We start from the raw sequence: 17,396 nt of genomic DNA on the forward strand, positions 1-17,396 counted from the left end.
ATACAAGTATTCCCAGATTTTTCTAAAACTATACCCTTCATTATTTCAACACAATAGTATTCCATGACATTCACGTACCATAACTTGTTTAGCCATTCCCCAAAGAATGGGCACCCCCTCAGTTTCCAATATGGAGCTTACATTCTAAAGAGGGAAACAATACATGCATATACACAAACATATAAAATAGGGGATAAGGACTGGATTTGTGATGTCATTGGTATAGAGAATTCCCAAGGAAGAAAATTCTCTCTCCTGATTCAAGACAGCTTCTTCTCTTCAACCTAGAGCCTTAGAGAGGCTATAAGGCTATACATTAGAGCCTAGAATAGTGAGAGGTTGTGACCTTCCCAGGTCATAGTCAGTGTATGTCAGAGACAGGGCCTGAACATAGTTCTTCCTAGCTTTGAGGCTGACTTTCTATTCAATACCGTGTGCTGCCTTCCATACCTATGTAGCTATAGTAAAACCCATAAAAACAGATAACATGATAAACTTGTGGGGAAATACATTAGAATGTTTGTTACTTGAGGGCAGGGCTTGCTTCTTGTCTTTGTTGGTGGTGATGATGGTGGGGGTATCTACAGGACTTACCACAGTGCCTGGCACCTAAGAGCTGAATAAATGCTTGCTGACTGACTAACTAGCTTGGGAAGGGGAGGCAGGAGGAGACCAGGAATGGCCTCATGCAGAGGATGATGCTTGAGGGAAACTAGAGCTTTCAAGAGATGGTCTTAAGGAGGCAATGCATTCTAAGCATGAAAGACAGCTAGTCCTAAGACACAAAGATGGGAGAAGAGGTGTGAGAAACAACCTTGGATTATAGAGTGGATGGACCATGGAGTACATGGCGAGGAGTAAGATGTAATCAGGCTGGAAAGTTAGGCTGAGATCAGGTTGGGAAGAGCTTTAAATGTCAAACAGAAGGGCTTATATGTGTTCCTGGAGATAACAGGGGACCAGTGGAGTTTATTGAGTAGAAGGGTGGGGTAACATGAGCAGGCCTATGTTTTAGGAAAATCGTATAGAATAGAATGGGGGAAGACTTGATGCAGGGAGACCAAATGGAAGACTGTTGCAGTAGTTCAGGTGAGAGGTAATGAGATTCAGAAGTAAGATGGTGCTTGTATGTATGGAAAGAAGGGATCAGGTATGAGTGATGTTGTGGAGACAGAGATGACATGGTTTGGTGACTGATTTGAGTGTGTGGGATGACAGTGAGGAGTCAAGGATGACTCCCAAGGATATGAATCTGGTGATTGTAAGAATGGTAGGTCTCTTGATAGAAATAGGGATGTTTGGAAGAATGGTGCTCCAAACCTCTCTGGGGCTCCTCAGATGAAGGGATTCGGTTCACTTTATAGACTGTTAGGATGGGGGCAGCTAGGTGGTGAAGTGGATAGAGGCCCTGGAGTCAGGAGGCCCTGAGTTCAAATCCAGTCTAATTAGCTGTGTGACCCTGGGCAAGTTACTTAACCCCGATTGCCTCCAAAAAAAAGTAATAATATTAGAATGTCAGAGCTGGAAAGGGATTGAAATTGCAAGATGATCTAGTATACTTCCTTCATTTTACAAAGGAAAAAACTGAGGCTCTAAAAGGAGAAGTGAATCCCATGGTCACATAGCTAGTTAGTGGCAGAACCCGGGTCTTTGACTCCTACAACAAAGTATTCTTTCTATTTCATGATGTTGTATAGTTTAATTTACTTTCTTTTTATTAATGCCTTTAAAAAAAATCAGAGCCATTTCTAGATTTTCCTTCCCCAGCCCCCATTAAGCCCTCTCTGGTAACACAAGAATAAAACCCCTACAGTTAAGCAAAACCAAGTGACACTGTAACCATCCTGCAGTTTCCCATCAGTCTACTGAAAAGAGGGAAATCCGATTCAGTGCAATTCAGTAAACATTTATTGAGCACCTGTTATGTGCCAGGCACTGTGCTAAGTGCTAGGGATACAAAAAGGAACAAAAGACAAATCCTGCCCTCTAGGAACTTACAGTCTATTGGGGTAGGGTGGGGATACAACAGGCAAATAAATACATTCAAAACAAGCTATGTGCAGGATAAATAGGAAATAATTAACAGAGGTAAGACACTAGAATTAAGAAGGGTTGAGAAGATATGTTTCATTATCCGTTCACCAAGACTGACTGATTATTATAGTTATTCATATTTAATTCTGATAATCTCTTTGTTTACATTATTGTCATACTATTCATTTTTCCTCCAATGGTAGCTTTTGTTTTTTGCATTATTTGATAATGGTTTCTTTAATTTTTTCTTAGCACCTCTTCAAAGCTTTTGTGCTTTTTAGTAATAATAGTAATAAATAACTAAAATGTATATAGAGCTTTAAGGTTTGCAAGTGCTTTATATACCTTATCTCGTTTGATCCTCACAATGCAGTGAGATGGGTGCTACTGTTATATTATATTCATTCTACAAGGGGTGAAATTAAGTCTCTGAAGGTCAAATGACTTGTCCAGAGTCACACAGCTAGTATTTGAGGTAGGATCTGAACACATGTAGTTTCATTGGTGTAAGGAATACCTATTGATGCATATCAGTTACTACTCTACAGTTTATAATCATATAGAGTTGCCTGAGAGGTTAAATGATTTGCCTGGGTCACACAGCCAGTCAAATTAGCTAACCTCTCAAAGACAGAATTTGAACCCAGGTCTTTCTGTTTCCAAGGCTTGTTCTCTGTCCACTGCACCACATTGTTACCATCCAATTTTGTTGTTGTTCAGCTCTTTCAATCATGTCTGACTTTTTGTGACCCCATTTGGGGTTTTCTTGGCAGAGATACTAGAGTAGTTTGTCATTTTCTTCTCCAGTTCATTTTACAGATGAGGAAACTGAGGCAAAGAGGATTAACTTGCTCAGTCACAAAGATAATAAGAGTGTGAGGCCAGATATGAACTCAGGAAGATGAGTCTTCCTGACCTCAGGCCCCACACTTTATCCATTGGACCACCTAGCTGCCCAATTTAATGTGTTTATTAAGCAAATGCTTAATAATACAGTTAATGTAATAATATACTGCCATATACTGGCCACTGCCCTAGATGTTGGAGATATAAAGGCCAAAGATGAAATAGACCTTGCCCTCAAGGAACTTATAGTCCAATGAGGAGTAGAGGTGGGTCCCCCGACCAAATTCCAGTCAAATTACATCAATTTACATTGTATTCCAATCCAATACAAAAAAATAACTGTGACATGAGTTATTAAGAGAGAGTATGATGAGTGCAAAGGAGAAATCTAAGCTATGTGCCATGATTTGAGAAAGAATAGATGGCTTTCAGCTGGGGAAGTTAGGGAAGGAGTCAAAGAAGATTTTATGGTGGAACTAAGTAGGGCTTTGCCAAATGAGGAATTGTGCTTTAGAAAATAGAAAATGGAATTGGGAGGAGTTCATTCCAGAAGATGGAGGAGACAGCAGAAGCAAAGGTAAAGAGATTGTAAATGAGAAAAGAACAGAGGGTGAAGCAGTTTGGTTGGAAAAACAAAAGATCACAGTCTTAGAGCTGGAAGGGACCTTAGTGGTCATTAAGTTCAACCTCCTTGTTTCACAGATGGGGAAACTGAGGCCAGAGAGGTTAACTGACGTGCTAGCAAATATCTGAGGCAGGGTCCAGCCTTCTCTTTTAACTCATGAAGGAAGTGACTCTCAGAGAGGTTATGTGACTTCCCCAAAGTCACAAAGATAGAGTGTGGCAGAGTTGGGGTTTGTATCCAGAACCTCTAATGCCAAATCCAATTCTCTTTCCACTGAGCTACACTGCCTCAGTGAAGGGAAGAAGAGTTAAGACTGGATGAGTAGATTGGAGCTGGTCTCTCTCTCTCTCTCATTCTCTCTCTTTCTGTTTCTTTCTCACTTTCTCTCTCTGTCTTTCTCTCCCCCTCTTTTTCTCGGTGTCTCTTCTCTCCTCCTCTTCTTCTTCTTCTCCTCCCCCCCCCTCCTCCTCTCTGTCTTTCTTACTCTCTGTCTTTGTCTGTCTGTCTGTCTGTCTGTCTGTCTATCTGTCTCTGTCTCTGTCTCTGTCTTCAGTGTCCACACCAGGCAGCATCTATTAAAGATCCAGAACTAAACCTTAGACTGTTTAATGATATTATCACTCTCTTGGCTACTTGGCTTTGAATGTCAGAATGATAATGAATTTATTCTTTATTCAGTAGGCAATGAAGAATTATGGAAAGTTTTTGAGTCGGAGAGTAATGTGTTAGGAAGGTTATTCAGGAGGCAGTGTAAAGGATGAATTGGAGAAATGGGGGCAGGAAGACAGTAATTAAAGGAAGAAGAGATGAGGGCCTGCACTGTGGGAGAGTTCAATGGGAGAAATATTTTCAGGTTGATTTGATAGGACTTGGCAACTGTTTGCATGTGTGGAGTGAAGAAGAAAGATGCCAGGATGACTCTGAGGGTTTATGACTGGGAAGATCAACAGAAACAGAGAAGTTCAAAGAAAATGCATTTTTTAGTAGGGCGGATGAGTTCAAATTTTACACAGAGTGAGTTGGCCTTCCAGAAGGACATTCAGGTGCTGATATTTTACAGACAGTTGGAAACAGGGAACTGAAGCTCTCAGAAGTCGAAGCTGGATATAAAGATTTAAGAGGCATCTGCATAGAGGTGATAATTAAAGCTGAGGGAATGGACACCGACGTTTAAGGGTGCTCACCGTGAGGATGGTAGGAGAGAAAGAAAAGGAGTCAGCGAGGAAGGAAGGGTCAGAGAAATAGAGGAAGAAATGACAGAGTTCAGTGTCTTGGAAGCCAGTGAAGGGTGAAGGTATCAAGAATGAGGGGCTGGTCAAAAGTGCTGGCCACTGTAGAGAGGTCAAGGAGGAGGAGGCCAGAACAAAGGCTACTGGATTAATAATAAAGAGGTCCCTAGTAACCTTGGAGAGAGCTGTCGCAGTAGGGTCTCAGAGATACAAGCTGTATTCAAAGAGGCTGATGAGTTACTAGTTATACCTTCCACATCATGACTTTCCCCATCATAGTTTAAATATATCTCAGGTCAGCATAAGAAATTAAATGGGAATTTTTGGGGAGTTTTGCGGAAGCCACAGATGACACATGAAGGCCAGCAGATGACACAGAAAAAGTTTAGAAACTCAGAGGAGCATAAAAAATATATATAGTATTATATAATATCAGCCCAAATTTTACAGTAAGGTGCTGCAAATACCCCATAAAAGAAAAAAAATTCAGACTTATTCTCTGGTACAAAGAGAGGACCAAAAATTTTTACATGGATTTTCCAGGTTGCAGGGATGCTGTACCCCTAACCCCTACAATGTGGAAGGGATACCTGTACTTTTTCTAAAAATTTAGGAGTGAAGGGGAGGAAAGAAATGGACGCATACTTTGAGGTTATAATGAAGCCAAGGGAAGATGGGGAACCTGGGCATTTTGGGAGGCTGACTTGAAAAAACTAACAACTATGGAAAAATTGAAGATAAGATTGTATATTTAGGGCAGCTCCCTCCTTTTACAGAGGAGGAACTGAGGCCCATAGAGTTTAAATGACTTCCCCAAGGTCAGTCAGATAAATAAGCAGCAAAAATGGTATTCAAACCCAGGTCCTTTATCTTCAAATCCAGCTGTTTTACACTATCCCTGGATGCCTCTCTCTTTATTCGTGATTTTGAATTTTTTTTAAATTTTAATTTTAGGCAATTGGGGTTAAGTGACTTGCCTGGGGTCACATAGCTAGTAAGTGTTAAGTGTTAAGCCTCAGACTTCAGTAAGTCTGAGCACGGATTTGAATTCAGGTCCTCCTGACTTCAGGGCCAGTGCTCTATCCACTGTGCCACCTAACTGCCCCTTGATTTTGAATTTTGAGTGATGCTGGTGGTACCTTTCATCTGCTCTTATGTATCTTGTATATACCGATTTATGTTGTCTTCCATTAGCATGTAAGCTTTTTTATTGCAAGGATTGGGGGGGTGTTTTTTTTTATTTTTTTGCTTTTTCTTTGCATCCCTAGCATTTAACACAATGTCTGACACATAGCAGGTGCTTAATAAACATTGATTGATATGGAAGTCCCATGAGGTGAAAAATCCAAGGAACTATGAGAATAGGGTGTTGGAAAGAGCAGCATAGATATGGAAGTCTCTAAGGATGATGCCAGAGGAAAGGGGTGGGAGGACACTGAAGCCAGGTGCCAAAGCAAAAGCTGGGAGAGTACCCAGGACAGTGCAGGACAACCATGAAGAACGGGGGAAGGTGATAAAATTGGATGACATGAAATTCAGAGGGAAAGTGGGGCTGTCAACTGATGGTAACAGAGAAATGGGGTTATTTAAAATCATGACTGGGAGGAAGGCATAGATGGTATTGCTTATCAAATTTGCTGATGACACAAAGCTGGAAGGGTTAGCCAACCCACTGGATGACAGTCAGATTTCAAAAAGATCTTGACAGACTATCACGGTGGGCTGCATCTAAAAAAGATGAAATGTAATTGAGATAAATGTAAAGTGCTACACTTGCATTAAAAAGTCAACTTCTCACATATGTGATGGGGGAGTTGTGGCCAGACAACCTGTCTGTTTCTTCTACCTGCTTAGCCATTCTCTCAGTCTCCTTTGCTGGTTCCTCATCCATTTCCAGACCCCTAAGTGCAGTTGTCCCCTTCTGAGCTCTCTCCTTTTCTTTCTCTACCTTCTGTCCCCTGAACACCTCATTAGCTCCTATGGATTTGAGTATTATCCCTTTGCAGATAACTCATAAATCTATTTATCCTGCCTGACTCTCTTCTGAACTCCATCTTGCCTACAGGCTGTCTCCTGGTTGTCTCATCAGCATCAGTATGTCCAAAACAGAACTTGTTGTCTTTCCCTTTCAACCCAGCCCTTCTTCAAGTTCCCCTTACTTCTCTTTGGAGCACTATAATTTTCATAGTCATCCAGCTTTGTAGCCTTGGGTCAGCTCTGACTCCCCCCTCCCCCCACCTGCTTCATCCCTAATATTTAGTCAGTTTCCAAGTCTAATCAATTCTGCCTTTATGATACCTCTCCCATCCTTCAGTTTTTCTCTAGTCACATGTTGCAGAAAGGATTGCTTCTTAGCAGAGATTCTTTACCTTTCCTGTGTCATGAACCCCTTTGACAGTCTGGGGGAGCCTGTGGACCCTTTCTCAGAATAATACTTTTAAATGCATAGAATAAAATACATAAGATTACAAAGGAAACTAATTATAATGAAATGCATATATGAAACACAAATATGTATATGCATATATATGTTTATAAGTATATACACATAAAATATATTGATAAAATATAATGCTATATTATAATGTTATATGATATATACATACATTATAATATATACAATATATTTTATGATAATGTATAATTAAATATATATTCAAGTTCATGGCTACCAGGTTAAGAACCCCTGCTCTATAGATTGGGGTTGGACCAAGGTCTTTCCAGATTCTTTGACCCTATGATTCTGAGGGGCTGGGGGAAAGTAAAGTTGAGATGCATAAGGCTGAGAGAATATTATGAGGAGAGGCAGCATCAGGACAGGGCTTGTGTGTAGGGCAGTAGTTCTGGATGGAAGGGATGAGAGAATAAAAAGGTGAGCGGGAAGTTGGTGGGGTATGATAGCCACAAAGGAAAAGGAATATTGTGCTATTCAATTCAACAAACACTTATTTAGACCCCACTGTGTAGGCACTGTGCTAGAGTAGGGGATATGAAGAACATGAAACCATCTCCACCTCCCCAAGCAAGTTGTTTTCTCCTAGGGCAGATACCCCAAATACAGTAAATACAAGGTCTAGGGACTGAACCTGTGATTTCATTGGTATAGGGAACTCCTGGATGAGGACATTCCCTCTACTAATGCAGTTTCACCTTCTCAGGTCTTATGGGGTTACCTCGAATACTTGCCCAGGGTCATACAGCCAGTATATGTCAGAGCTGGGGTTTGAACTCAAGTCTTCCTGAAGGCTCTGAAACCAGACATCTATCTAGTATACCACATTGCCTTGCCAGTAAATACAAACTATATACAAAGTGATTGACAAGTTATGGAGTAGAGGGAAAGTGTTAACAAATTAAGAGAGTGGAGGGAGAGCAGGTCAGGAAAGACCTTGTGTAGGATCTGGGACCTAATCTGAGCCATGAGCAGAGTTAAGGGTTCTCAGAGCTGCACATAAGGAGGGAGAGCTTTCCAGGTGTGGTGGTCAAGCAAGTAAGGAGGAAGTGCTTTCTAGGCCTGAGCAGATCAAGGTGATTAATGGAGATACTTAGGTTTTGTAAGAGTGGAGTTGTGATGATGCTTCTACAGACCAGTGTGGGTCCTTCCAGGGGTCAGGCTTGGGACCAGGTTAGGAGATAGGGACAGACAGGTTGGGGAGAGCTTTCCTTTAGTGGACAACTCAGAAGGAAGAGTCATGACAGTGAGAGCCATAAAACAGGCTTCCAGATCATTCATGCCACCCCACCTCTGACAGTCACATAAACAATCCCAGGCAGGATGGGGGTGAGCTCTCCCAGCTGTACCCCAGGTGCAGCCTGGGGACACTTCTATTCAGGGGCTGTGCCTGCTGAGACAAATTCCCGTTGGGTAGGGGTTTGTCTTGTCCATTTAAATACTCTCTACAACACCTAGGACAGAGCCTCTAACACAGGTTCCCCACTCCTACCTAATGTATTAGGTGCTCAGTAAGCCTTGGGTTCTAGTAAAGGCCCTTCTGCTTTGTGACTTTGGGTCAGTCACTTCCTTTCTCTGGGCCTAATTTTTTACCACTGTAAAACAAGGGGGCTAGACTAGATGATCCTTAAGGTCCCTCCCTGTTCTGACAACGGATGGTTTCAGAACCAATTGTGGGTACCTCAGGTGTGACGTGTATTGAGGCAATTATGCTGGATTGGACTCTTTAAAAAGATGGAGGTTCAGATGTTATGGGAGTGGGGGAGCTGTTGATTCAGACACTTAAAGGAAGCTATCATCCCCTGTTTGGGAAGGAACATCAGTGAGTGGGGAATTGGGGAGGGTGGGTATTAAAGAGAAGTCTAGTGCCTTGTTCTGCTGGGGTCCCCAAGGCAGAACTAGGAGCAAAGGATGGAAGTTGCCAGATCAATGCAGGTATTGTGTAAGGAAATGAAAACCATCCTAACAATTAGAACTGTCCAAAAGTGAAATGGGGGCAGCCAGGTGGTGCCATAGTGCATAGAGCACTGGACCTGGAGTCAGGAAGACCTGAGTTCAAATCTGGCCTCAGATATTTACTAACTATGTGACCCTGGGCAAGTCACTTAACCTTGTTGGCTTCAGTTTCCTCATCTATGAAATGAGCTGGAGAAGGAAATGGAAAACTTTGAGTAGGGTCACAAAAAATCAGACACAACTGAAATGACTGAACAGCAAAAAAAGTGAAATGGGCTGCCTCCTGCAGGAGGTCATGGGCGGATTCCCCTTCACTGGAGGTCTTCAAACTTGGTTCTGTGGAAAGAGCAATGAATTTGGAATCAGAGGATCTGAGTTCAAATTCTGACTCTGCAACTTCCTACATTTGTGGTCTTGAAGAAGTTAATTAATATCGGAGTTTCTTTCTTAGTCTGAAGAGTGAAAGGGATTGGCCTAAAGGGCTTTTTAGGTCTTTGAATTTTAATGGATGACCCTGTAATCCTGCTACCACTTGTCAAAGAAGTCAAAGAGAGATTTGTTTAGGGATGGGTTCCACTAGATGACCTTGGGGGTTCCTTTTGAATCTTGTAGTCTTGCACTCTGCAAATATCTCTTGAAGATAATTGTGGTGGTAATTGTGGGTGGTGTTCTCCATGTCCACTTTTGCCAGAGGAGATGTTGACCTAGGTCCCTTTTGTTATCTCCCCCTCCCCCCCTTCCCACCTCTCAGAATGCTGTCCGACACAACCTGAGCCTACACAAGTGCTTTGTGCGAGTAGAGAACGTCAAGGGCGCCGTGTGGACAGTGGATGAGCATGAGTACCAAAAGCGGAGACCACCAAAGATGACAGGGTACGTGTGCTCAGCCCTCTGGGTCGTATGGGCCCCAGCCTTCTGGGCCAGCAAAAAGATCTGCTCAGTTCATGTATTTATGTGACTAGGCGTGTACATATGTACTGTTGGCCACTTATCTTCCCCACACCCTCTGCCAGCACACACGACCATCATCGCCATTGCAAGGACCAATATGTCACCCATCTATCCTAGCCTTGGCTCCATTTGAATCAAGTGTTGGGAATTTATGGATGGATGGATGGATGGATGAATGGATGGATGAGTTGAAATCAGAAGGGAAGGACTGAGAAATGGTCTACATGGAGTCTGGAAGTAATGAAGGGACAGGGTAGATGAGGAGAATTGCCCTGGTCATGACATTCCTATTCCCCCAGCCAAGATAGAGAAATAAAGGAGGGAGGGGAGAACCATGAAGAGAAACATAGAGGTACAGGATGAGGGCTAAAGATACACACATATATGCATCCCATGTACAGCCTCTATTCTGTATCTAAGTGGACATATATATACCTTGTTAGACACCCATACTGTGTATGTATATGTGGGTATATAAATATAAATGTGTACATATGTATATGCATGTATATATCGGGGAGTCAGGGAGAGAGCAAGAGAGAACAAGAACAGTTTTCAAGGTGTGTTGAGGGGGTTGGGAAGAACTGTTTTATCCCAATTTCCCTCCTCTCCAGATGTCTAGTCACCTGTCTCATAGGGATTCTCTAGTTTCCCAGGGCTGGGGCAAACACCAGAGTCTCCCCTTTGGGTCAGAGTATTTTGAAGAGAGAGCATGTGTTGGATGTGAGTGGGACAGCCAGTTGTCTCCACGGTCATGTTCTTCCACCCAAGTTTCCTTCAACTCATCCAACCCCCCTCGTTCGTTCACTCATTCATTCGTTCATTGTTTATCTTTTGTTCTCGAAGAGGACCATGGCATCAGGAAGGAGATATCATGACTTGCAAGTGAATTGGATTTAAGTGAGGCAGGGCTGTGCAAAGTCACCAGCCTCACTCTCTCCTTCTGAGCCATCTGGGTCCAATGGCAAGACATAAATCAGGATGACTGGAGATAGTCCAGGATGCAGTGGGAGACATTGGCCTTTTTAAGCTAAGGTCTTTCCTGGATCTCAATTTGACTGAGGCAACACCCATTCAATGATTAAGGCTAGGTAAGAAATGAGGCAAGGAATGACCTCTTTTACCTCATCACCCTAACTAGTGAATGACAACTGTCCCACCAGGGCCAGGATCTGGGCTGGGAAGAGTTTGTCCCTCCTGTCTCACGATGCACACCCCAGGAAAGTGATAGGCTTTTAAATTTCTCCCTCCCTCTTCCCCCCAAGGAGTCCAACTCTGGTGAAGAACATGATCTCGGGCCTCAGTTATGGAGCACTTAATGCCAGCTATCAGGTGACTTATTGTTGTCCCCCAGTGGGGTCCCACTCACCCTTCTTTCCCTCTCCCCTGCCTTGCTTCCTCAGTACCAGTTCCTTCCAAAAGCCCTCAATCACCCTTTATCAAACACCTGTCCTCTCCTATTCCAAAGAGCACCAGGGTAGCTGAGGGCCAAGAAAGGCTTATTTCCTTTTTTGAGGGACCTCTCTCCACGTTGGCTGAGACCCCCCAACTCCCTTTCCCCCTCTATCTCCTCCTTCCCACACAGCCTCCAGTTCTTTCCAATTCTTGTGTATGGAGCTGGGGGAGGGGGACAGGAGGGAAGATTGGCCCTGATTGCCTCTCCCCTCCAGTACAGGTGAGACCCTCCTCCCTTGTCTCCCTTCTCACTATCCCCAGTTCAGGAGAGGCCTTCTATCTCCCAGGCATCTGGAGCCCCTTGCCCCATGGGCTCCCTTCTGTCCTGGATGGGATGTGAGCTGAACCTGGGAGGGTAGAAGGTGGGAGGCCAGGGCTCAAGTGGGATGGGGCCAAAGAGAACAGCAGGCCAGGGGGTCCGGCATAACAGTCTCTTTGTATGAGAGCTAGGAGGGTGAGAGGAGTTAATGGATAAACAAGTGAGCCCGGACAGACAGATAGGAGGTTCCCCAGCTGGTGTGATGGGGGAGGGTGAGAAGAATATCTGCCACGGCCTTCATGTAAAGTATTCCTTTTAAAATATTTGCCCATCCCTCTTTTGTCTTGTATCCCTCTCTAGGCTGCCCTGGCCGAGAGCAGCTTCCCCCTCCTCAACAGCCCAGGCATGCTGAACCCAGGCTCTACCAGCAGCCTCCTGCACCTCGGACATGAGGATGTGAGCAGTACTGTAGAGCCCCTCACCAGCAATGGCAGCATCAGCCCCCCACGCCTCTCCCCACCCCAATACAGGTGAGATCACTCTCTGCCCCCTCTGTCCAATGCCATAACCCCCCCAAATTAGGAATAATAATAACAATAGCTAGCGTTTATATGGTGCTTTAAGGTTTCCAGAGTGCCCAGGGTCACACAGCTAAATAAATGTCTAAGCTAGAACTCATTTCTCAAGTCCAAGGCCAGCAGTCCATCCACTGTGCAATGTGTCTGCCTCAGCCATTCCAGGGGAAACCACCCTCTGCTGCCATGAGAGATGACATACCCACACCCCCACTTCACCTAGAGCAAGTCAGAGCCTCCCTCCTCCCCCCTTCCCTTCCTACCCCCACCCAAGTACAAGGGAGATTTCCCCCTGGTGCCAGTTCAGGAAAGTCTGCCTTCCCTCTTCCCCCAGGTCAGGTGAAATTCTCCCTTTCTCCTCTCTTTCTTCAGTACAATGAAGACATTGCTATCCCTGCTCATCTTTCCTCCCCTAGGATGGGGGCAGATGAAGAGAAGCATGCACACATACACATATCTACATATACAAACTTAACAAACACACACAGATAGCACATGTTTGCAAACATGCCCACATGTATCTCACACACACACACACACATGCATACACACACACACACACACACACACACGCGCGCGCGCGCACTTCCTTGGGCGGCATAAAATTGTATCTCCACAGATCCTTCTCTGGTGAGATGGGTGGAGTTCTGAGGGTCTGGGTACCCGGGGAGTGTGGGAGACTGGGTCCTCGTCAGGCCCCAGTGGGGCAGCAGTGCTGTGGTCTGTAGAGCCGGGGTGAGGGGTTGAGTGTAATGTGGGGAGTCAGGGAAGAGGTCTTTCTTCCTGCCTGGGGCTTGTATCCATCTACCCAACCATCCATCCATCCATCCCTTCTTCTCACTGCCGCAGTCACCAGGTGCAGGTGAAGGAAGAGCCAGCTGAAGCGGAGGAGGACAGTCGGCCTGGGCCCGCCCTGGGCCCCGCCAACCCCAGCACCGGGGCTCCCCCGGAAGACAGGGACCCAGAAGAGGATCTGCCTGGGGAGGAACTGTCGTAAGGGCCTCTGGGGGAGGGGCAGGCAGGGGAGGAAGGGGGTGAACACTCCCCCCTTCCCCTCCCCAGGCTCTCACCTTCCCCTCCACTCCACGCCCCCTTCTGCCCCCACCTCGAGGCCCTTCCGGGACAGCAGATTGGGGTGAGGCTTCTGTGCCATCCCACCTGTGACTGACGGACTCTGCCTGGCAGAGATGGCCCCCTTCCCCCTCCATTGACCAACGGCTGGTGGTCTAGAACTGGTGGAAGAGCCAGGAGAGTGTGGACCTCCAGTACCTGACTTCAGTCTGTGTCCAAGCACCTCCCTCCCTCTCCCCGACCCCCTGACTTCTGCCCTCCAGTCCATCCTCTCACCATGACCACCACCAGCAGGACTCTCCCCGCCACCTTTGCTTTCTGCCCCCTTCAACACTGAGACCCGCAGGCGGGGCTGACAAACCCCCATTCCCACCAAGGCAGCATTTGTCCCCTCCTTCCCCGCCCCGACCTTGACCTTGTACCCTCTTCTCTAACAAGCCCAGGACAAGGCAACCTTGTCAAAGGATTTAGAGCTAGAAGGGGCCAGAGAGATGATTTAGTTTCACCCCCTCATTTGGCAGATGAGGAAACTGAGGCCCAAGAAAAGGGAAGTGACTTGCTTAAAGCCACACAGACAGTAAGCAGCAAAGTCAGGATTTGAACCCAGGTCTTCTGATTCCAAGTCCGGTCCACTTTCTCCTCCCCGGTACTATACAAGGCATCCTTCTTCCATACTGTGAATGATCAACACCGGCCACCAGCCTCATGGGGAAAGGGGAGCCTAGAGCGTCTCAGACTCTACCCCCACCCCCCAGACAAACCAGTTCTCCCTTCCCTGTGTATCCAGCAGCCTCAGGTTGCACACGGGTGAAACCAGCTGGGGCTCTGGAACTGAAAGCAGCTTCAAGAAGGGGACTATTGATGGAAATCCCCTGCGTGAGGATCAGGCCTCCCCAAGGGGGGCAGGATGCTGTCTCGCTCACACCTTCCTGTGTCTTTGCTGTAATTGTTGAGCTCTGACTCTTGCCATCTCAAGTCAAACAGGGGCTGAGGGCCCCATCTCCACTGTAACCCCCCTTGTACCCTGCCCTCTTATGAAGAGCGGGCAGTATTGAGGGTCTAGAAGGAGAGATATGGGGACGAGGAGTGGGGTTGGGAATAGATTATTTGCCCTCGAGGAGAAGGGGGAAGAGGGAAAATGTCCCTAAGACTTTGGTATTCACCCATGGAACTGAAGGTTGGTTCCACACTTGTGGAGGGGGAAAATTCTCTGGCATCCACTAGGTGTCCCCGTGGAGCTCGCTGCTGCAGCTGGTCGGCTGAGGGAGGAAGTGTGCGCCTCAGCCTCCCGTGGCGTTAGAAGAGGCTTGTGTATGTGGGGCGGGGTCTGGGGAGGGCGGGGGAGCAGGCTAGTTGCCAAGGCCAGAGGAATGGGTTACCTCTTCCAAAGCTCTCCCTCCTAATCCTTCCCCCGCCCCCTGCCCCCCTCCATTTCACAGCCCCTCTCAATTCCCTCTCCTCTTCTTTCCCCATTTAAACAGATGACCAAAGACCTTTCTTATGCCAGAAGCAGAAACCAAAACTTTTTGTTTGCTTTTTTTCCTTTGTCACCCCTTGCCCTCCATTCCTGATCTGACATTCTGCCCTCACCCCCATGACTCCCTCACCCCCCAGTCTAGATGCTGGAGGGAGGGGGGTCCCCTCCACTTAAGTTATTGTTTTAAACCAAAGTTGACAGTGTCTGTTGGTGGCCATGGCTTTCTTCCACACCCCAGTCTTCAGCTGCCCACAGAAGGGGCCTGGGGACAGGCTTCCCTGCACACCTCACTTCTACTCTCGTTCCCTCCTCATCACTCTGTTCCTAGGCTGTCCTTCCTCTTCCCCTCTCACTGGGGACTTGGGATCTGAGGGGAAGGGAGGGCTCAAGTGCGATGAACTCCCTTTGGCCCCCTGGGGCAACGGTGGCTGTCTCCAAGGGCCTCTAGAGGGAAGGGCCAGTTATAGGTTGCTGTTCTTGCTTCCCCCTCTACCCTCCACCTCCAGTCAGTATTGTGTCCCAGCCAGCCAGCCATTCCTCTTGATCACCCTCTAGTGCCCACCCCAGGCTGGTCCCTGGTGTGCCCATCATCATACTCCTACCACTGCTAGGGCTGGAGACACAAAGGTGGAGGGCTGTATTCTGAGGGTTTACTGGGGAGAGAGCTGAAGCAGGTAAAGGGGCAACCAGATGTCATTCCTTCCCCCCACTATGGGGGATTCCAACTTCAGGTGAAGGGCAAGGCTGCTATGTCTGACACCCACCCTGCCCCTAGACTAGTCCCTCTGATAGGGACAGGACCAGGAAGGGGTTGGAGAGGGACTTGATGGTCTATTGCCTAGAAAAGACCCAGTCACCACACACAGACTGTGATCCTCACAAGTCCTCAGTAGGATTTGGGTGGCAGAAGGTCCCTGGTGCCTGTTAACCATGATCCTCATCCCAGTTTGTTCCTTGCCCTCTGACTTGTGCAGAAATATTAAATGCCCTCTGCTCTTAGGCCCTCAGTGTGTGTCACCTAGTGGGGGGAGGGGATGTATGATGGGGTAAGTCAGAAGAATCTGAGCATGGAACACAAAGCATGGGAGTGGGCATTTCCATAGGAGTGGATGAGTGTGTATGTATTTCTGTGTATGTATGTATGTGAGTCCATATGACCACACTCAGCCATGTATGAATGAGCAGGGATGTCGATGTGCATCCACGGGTTCCTAAAACCAATATGTGTGTCCAGGTACCTTTGTACGTCTGATTCAAAGCGTCATTCACAATGGAACAAAAGGACCTATTGGTTGGGAAGGTAGGCTTCCGGATTGGACTGCCAATCTAGTTTCCCACTTTAGCTTCTTTTTCTTTTCCCTTCCTACCAAGCTAGGTCTGGGGACAGCTTCCCCATAAAGTGGCCTATTAAGTGGGAGAAGCCAGAGTATTGGATAATAACAGTATTCTAATAGCCTTAGGTTCTGCTCAGGCTATCATTCTCCTCTACCCATCCCCCCACCAGCCCCAGCTCTCCTTCTCTGGGCTCTGGCCTGGCTCCTCACTGTCACTTCTATCTGCTGTTCTCTCAGCTTCTTAGTATACTTCTGGGTCTTCTCTCACCCCCAACAAGAGCTGAGGACACACACACACACACACACACACACACACACACACACACAAACACACACACATATCAGGTGCATCCTCCCTCATGCCCTACCTTCCCAGACAGATGAGGTACGGCCCCTTGCTGCCTTCCATCTCAGCTCCAGGTTCCTATTCCTTCCCCATATCTCTCCCTAAACCCCTCATTTTTTATACTTCAAAGTTTCCCAAAAGCTTTGTCTCTAACTCTTCCCCTCTTTTTTGCTTCTTTCCTAAATCAACCCCCCCACCCCTATACCACACCACCCCATGTTTTTACACAGGTTTGGAACCCAAGTTTTTTGTTGTTGTTTTTCCCAGGCTGATGTGCCTGGGAGTGAGACAGGGAGGTGGGGAGAGGTAAGCAGTTTCCGGGATCTGTTTACTTCTTGGACTAGCCCTTACAGTCACCCTGACCATCAGATCAAAGATCCCTTCCTTCCTTCCTTGATGGAAAACAGATCTTTTACAAGGGAAAGTAATTCTGAAGACTTGAGTCTGAACCATTGGGCCAGCAAATCCACATCCTTATTGGTGGTGTGCGTGTGTATGTGTGTGTGCATGCACAATGTGCTAATGTATGTATGTATATACGCCACTGTAAGGTTATGTATATGGGCACATGCTTACAGACTTGAATGTGTGTGTGAGTGTGACTGTGTGAGTTTGTCTCATGCAAAGCGACTATACTAGCTGGTCTAGCTGATAGCCAGGATGGGGTGTAGAGTCAATGGATGCCAAGGTGAGTGCTACTGGCCTCCCAACAAAGAAGGGATGGGGGGGACAGGAGGGACCCTAAAAATGCTTTAACCAAAGTCCTTCCCTGACCAGTTTTGCACT

The 17,396-nt window shown here is 46.5% G+C and overlaps 1 protein-coding gene across 5 annotated transcripts in view; it reads left to right on the plus strand.

The window, feature by feature from the left end:
* LOC114053425 (forkhead box protein P4) overlaps positions 1-15,937 on the plus strand; it is a 99,165-nt gene extending 83,228 nt beyond the window's left edge. For 3 of the 5 annotated variants that reach the window (XM_027876465.1, XM_027876467.1, XM_027876466.1), the window contains exons 14-18: positions 9,894-10,015; positions 11,359-11,425; positions 11,679-11,768; positions 12,168-12,337; positions 13,232-15,937. In XM_027876465.1, coding sequence (XP_027732266.1) covers positions 9,894-10,015; positions 11,359-11,425; positions 11,679-11,768; positions 12,168-12,337; positions 13,232-13,379 — 597 coding nt within the window. In that variant the 3' untranslated portion in view covers positions 13,380-15,937. The remainder of the gene's footprint in view (positions 1-9,893; positions 10,016-11,358; positions 11,426-11,678; positions 11,769-12,167; positions 12,338-13,231) is intronic. The other 2 variants (XM_027876468.1, XM_027876469.1) reach the window with 1 other exon arrangement.
* Positions 15,938-17,396: the final 1,459 nt, after the last annotated feature.

Source organism: Vombatus ursinus, unplaced genomic scaffold, assembly GCF_900497805.2.
Source record: "Vombatus ursinus unplaced genomic scaffold, bare-nosed wombat genome assembly UNPS02014811.1, whole genome shotgun sequence".
Taxonomy (NCBI): Eukaryota; Metazoa; Chordata; class Mammalia; order Diprotodontia; family Vombatidae; genus Vombatus; species Vombatus ursinus.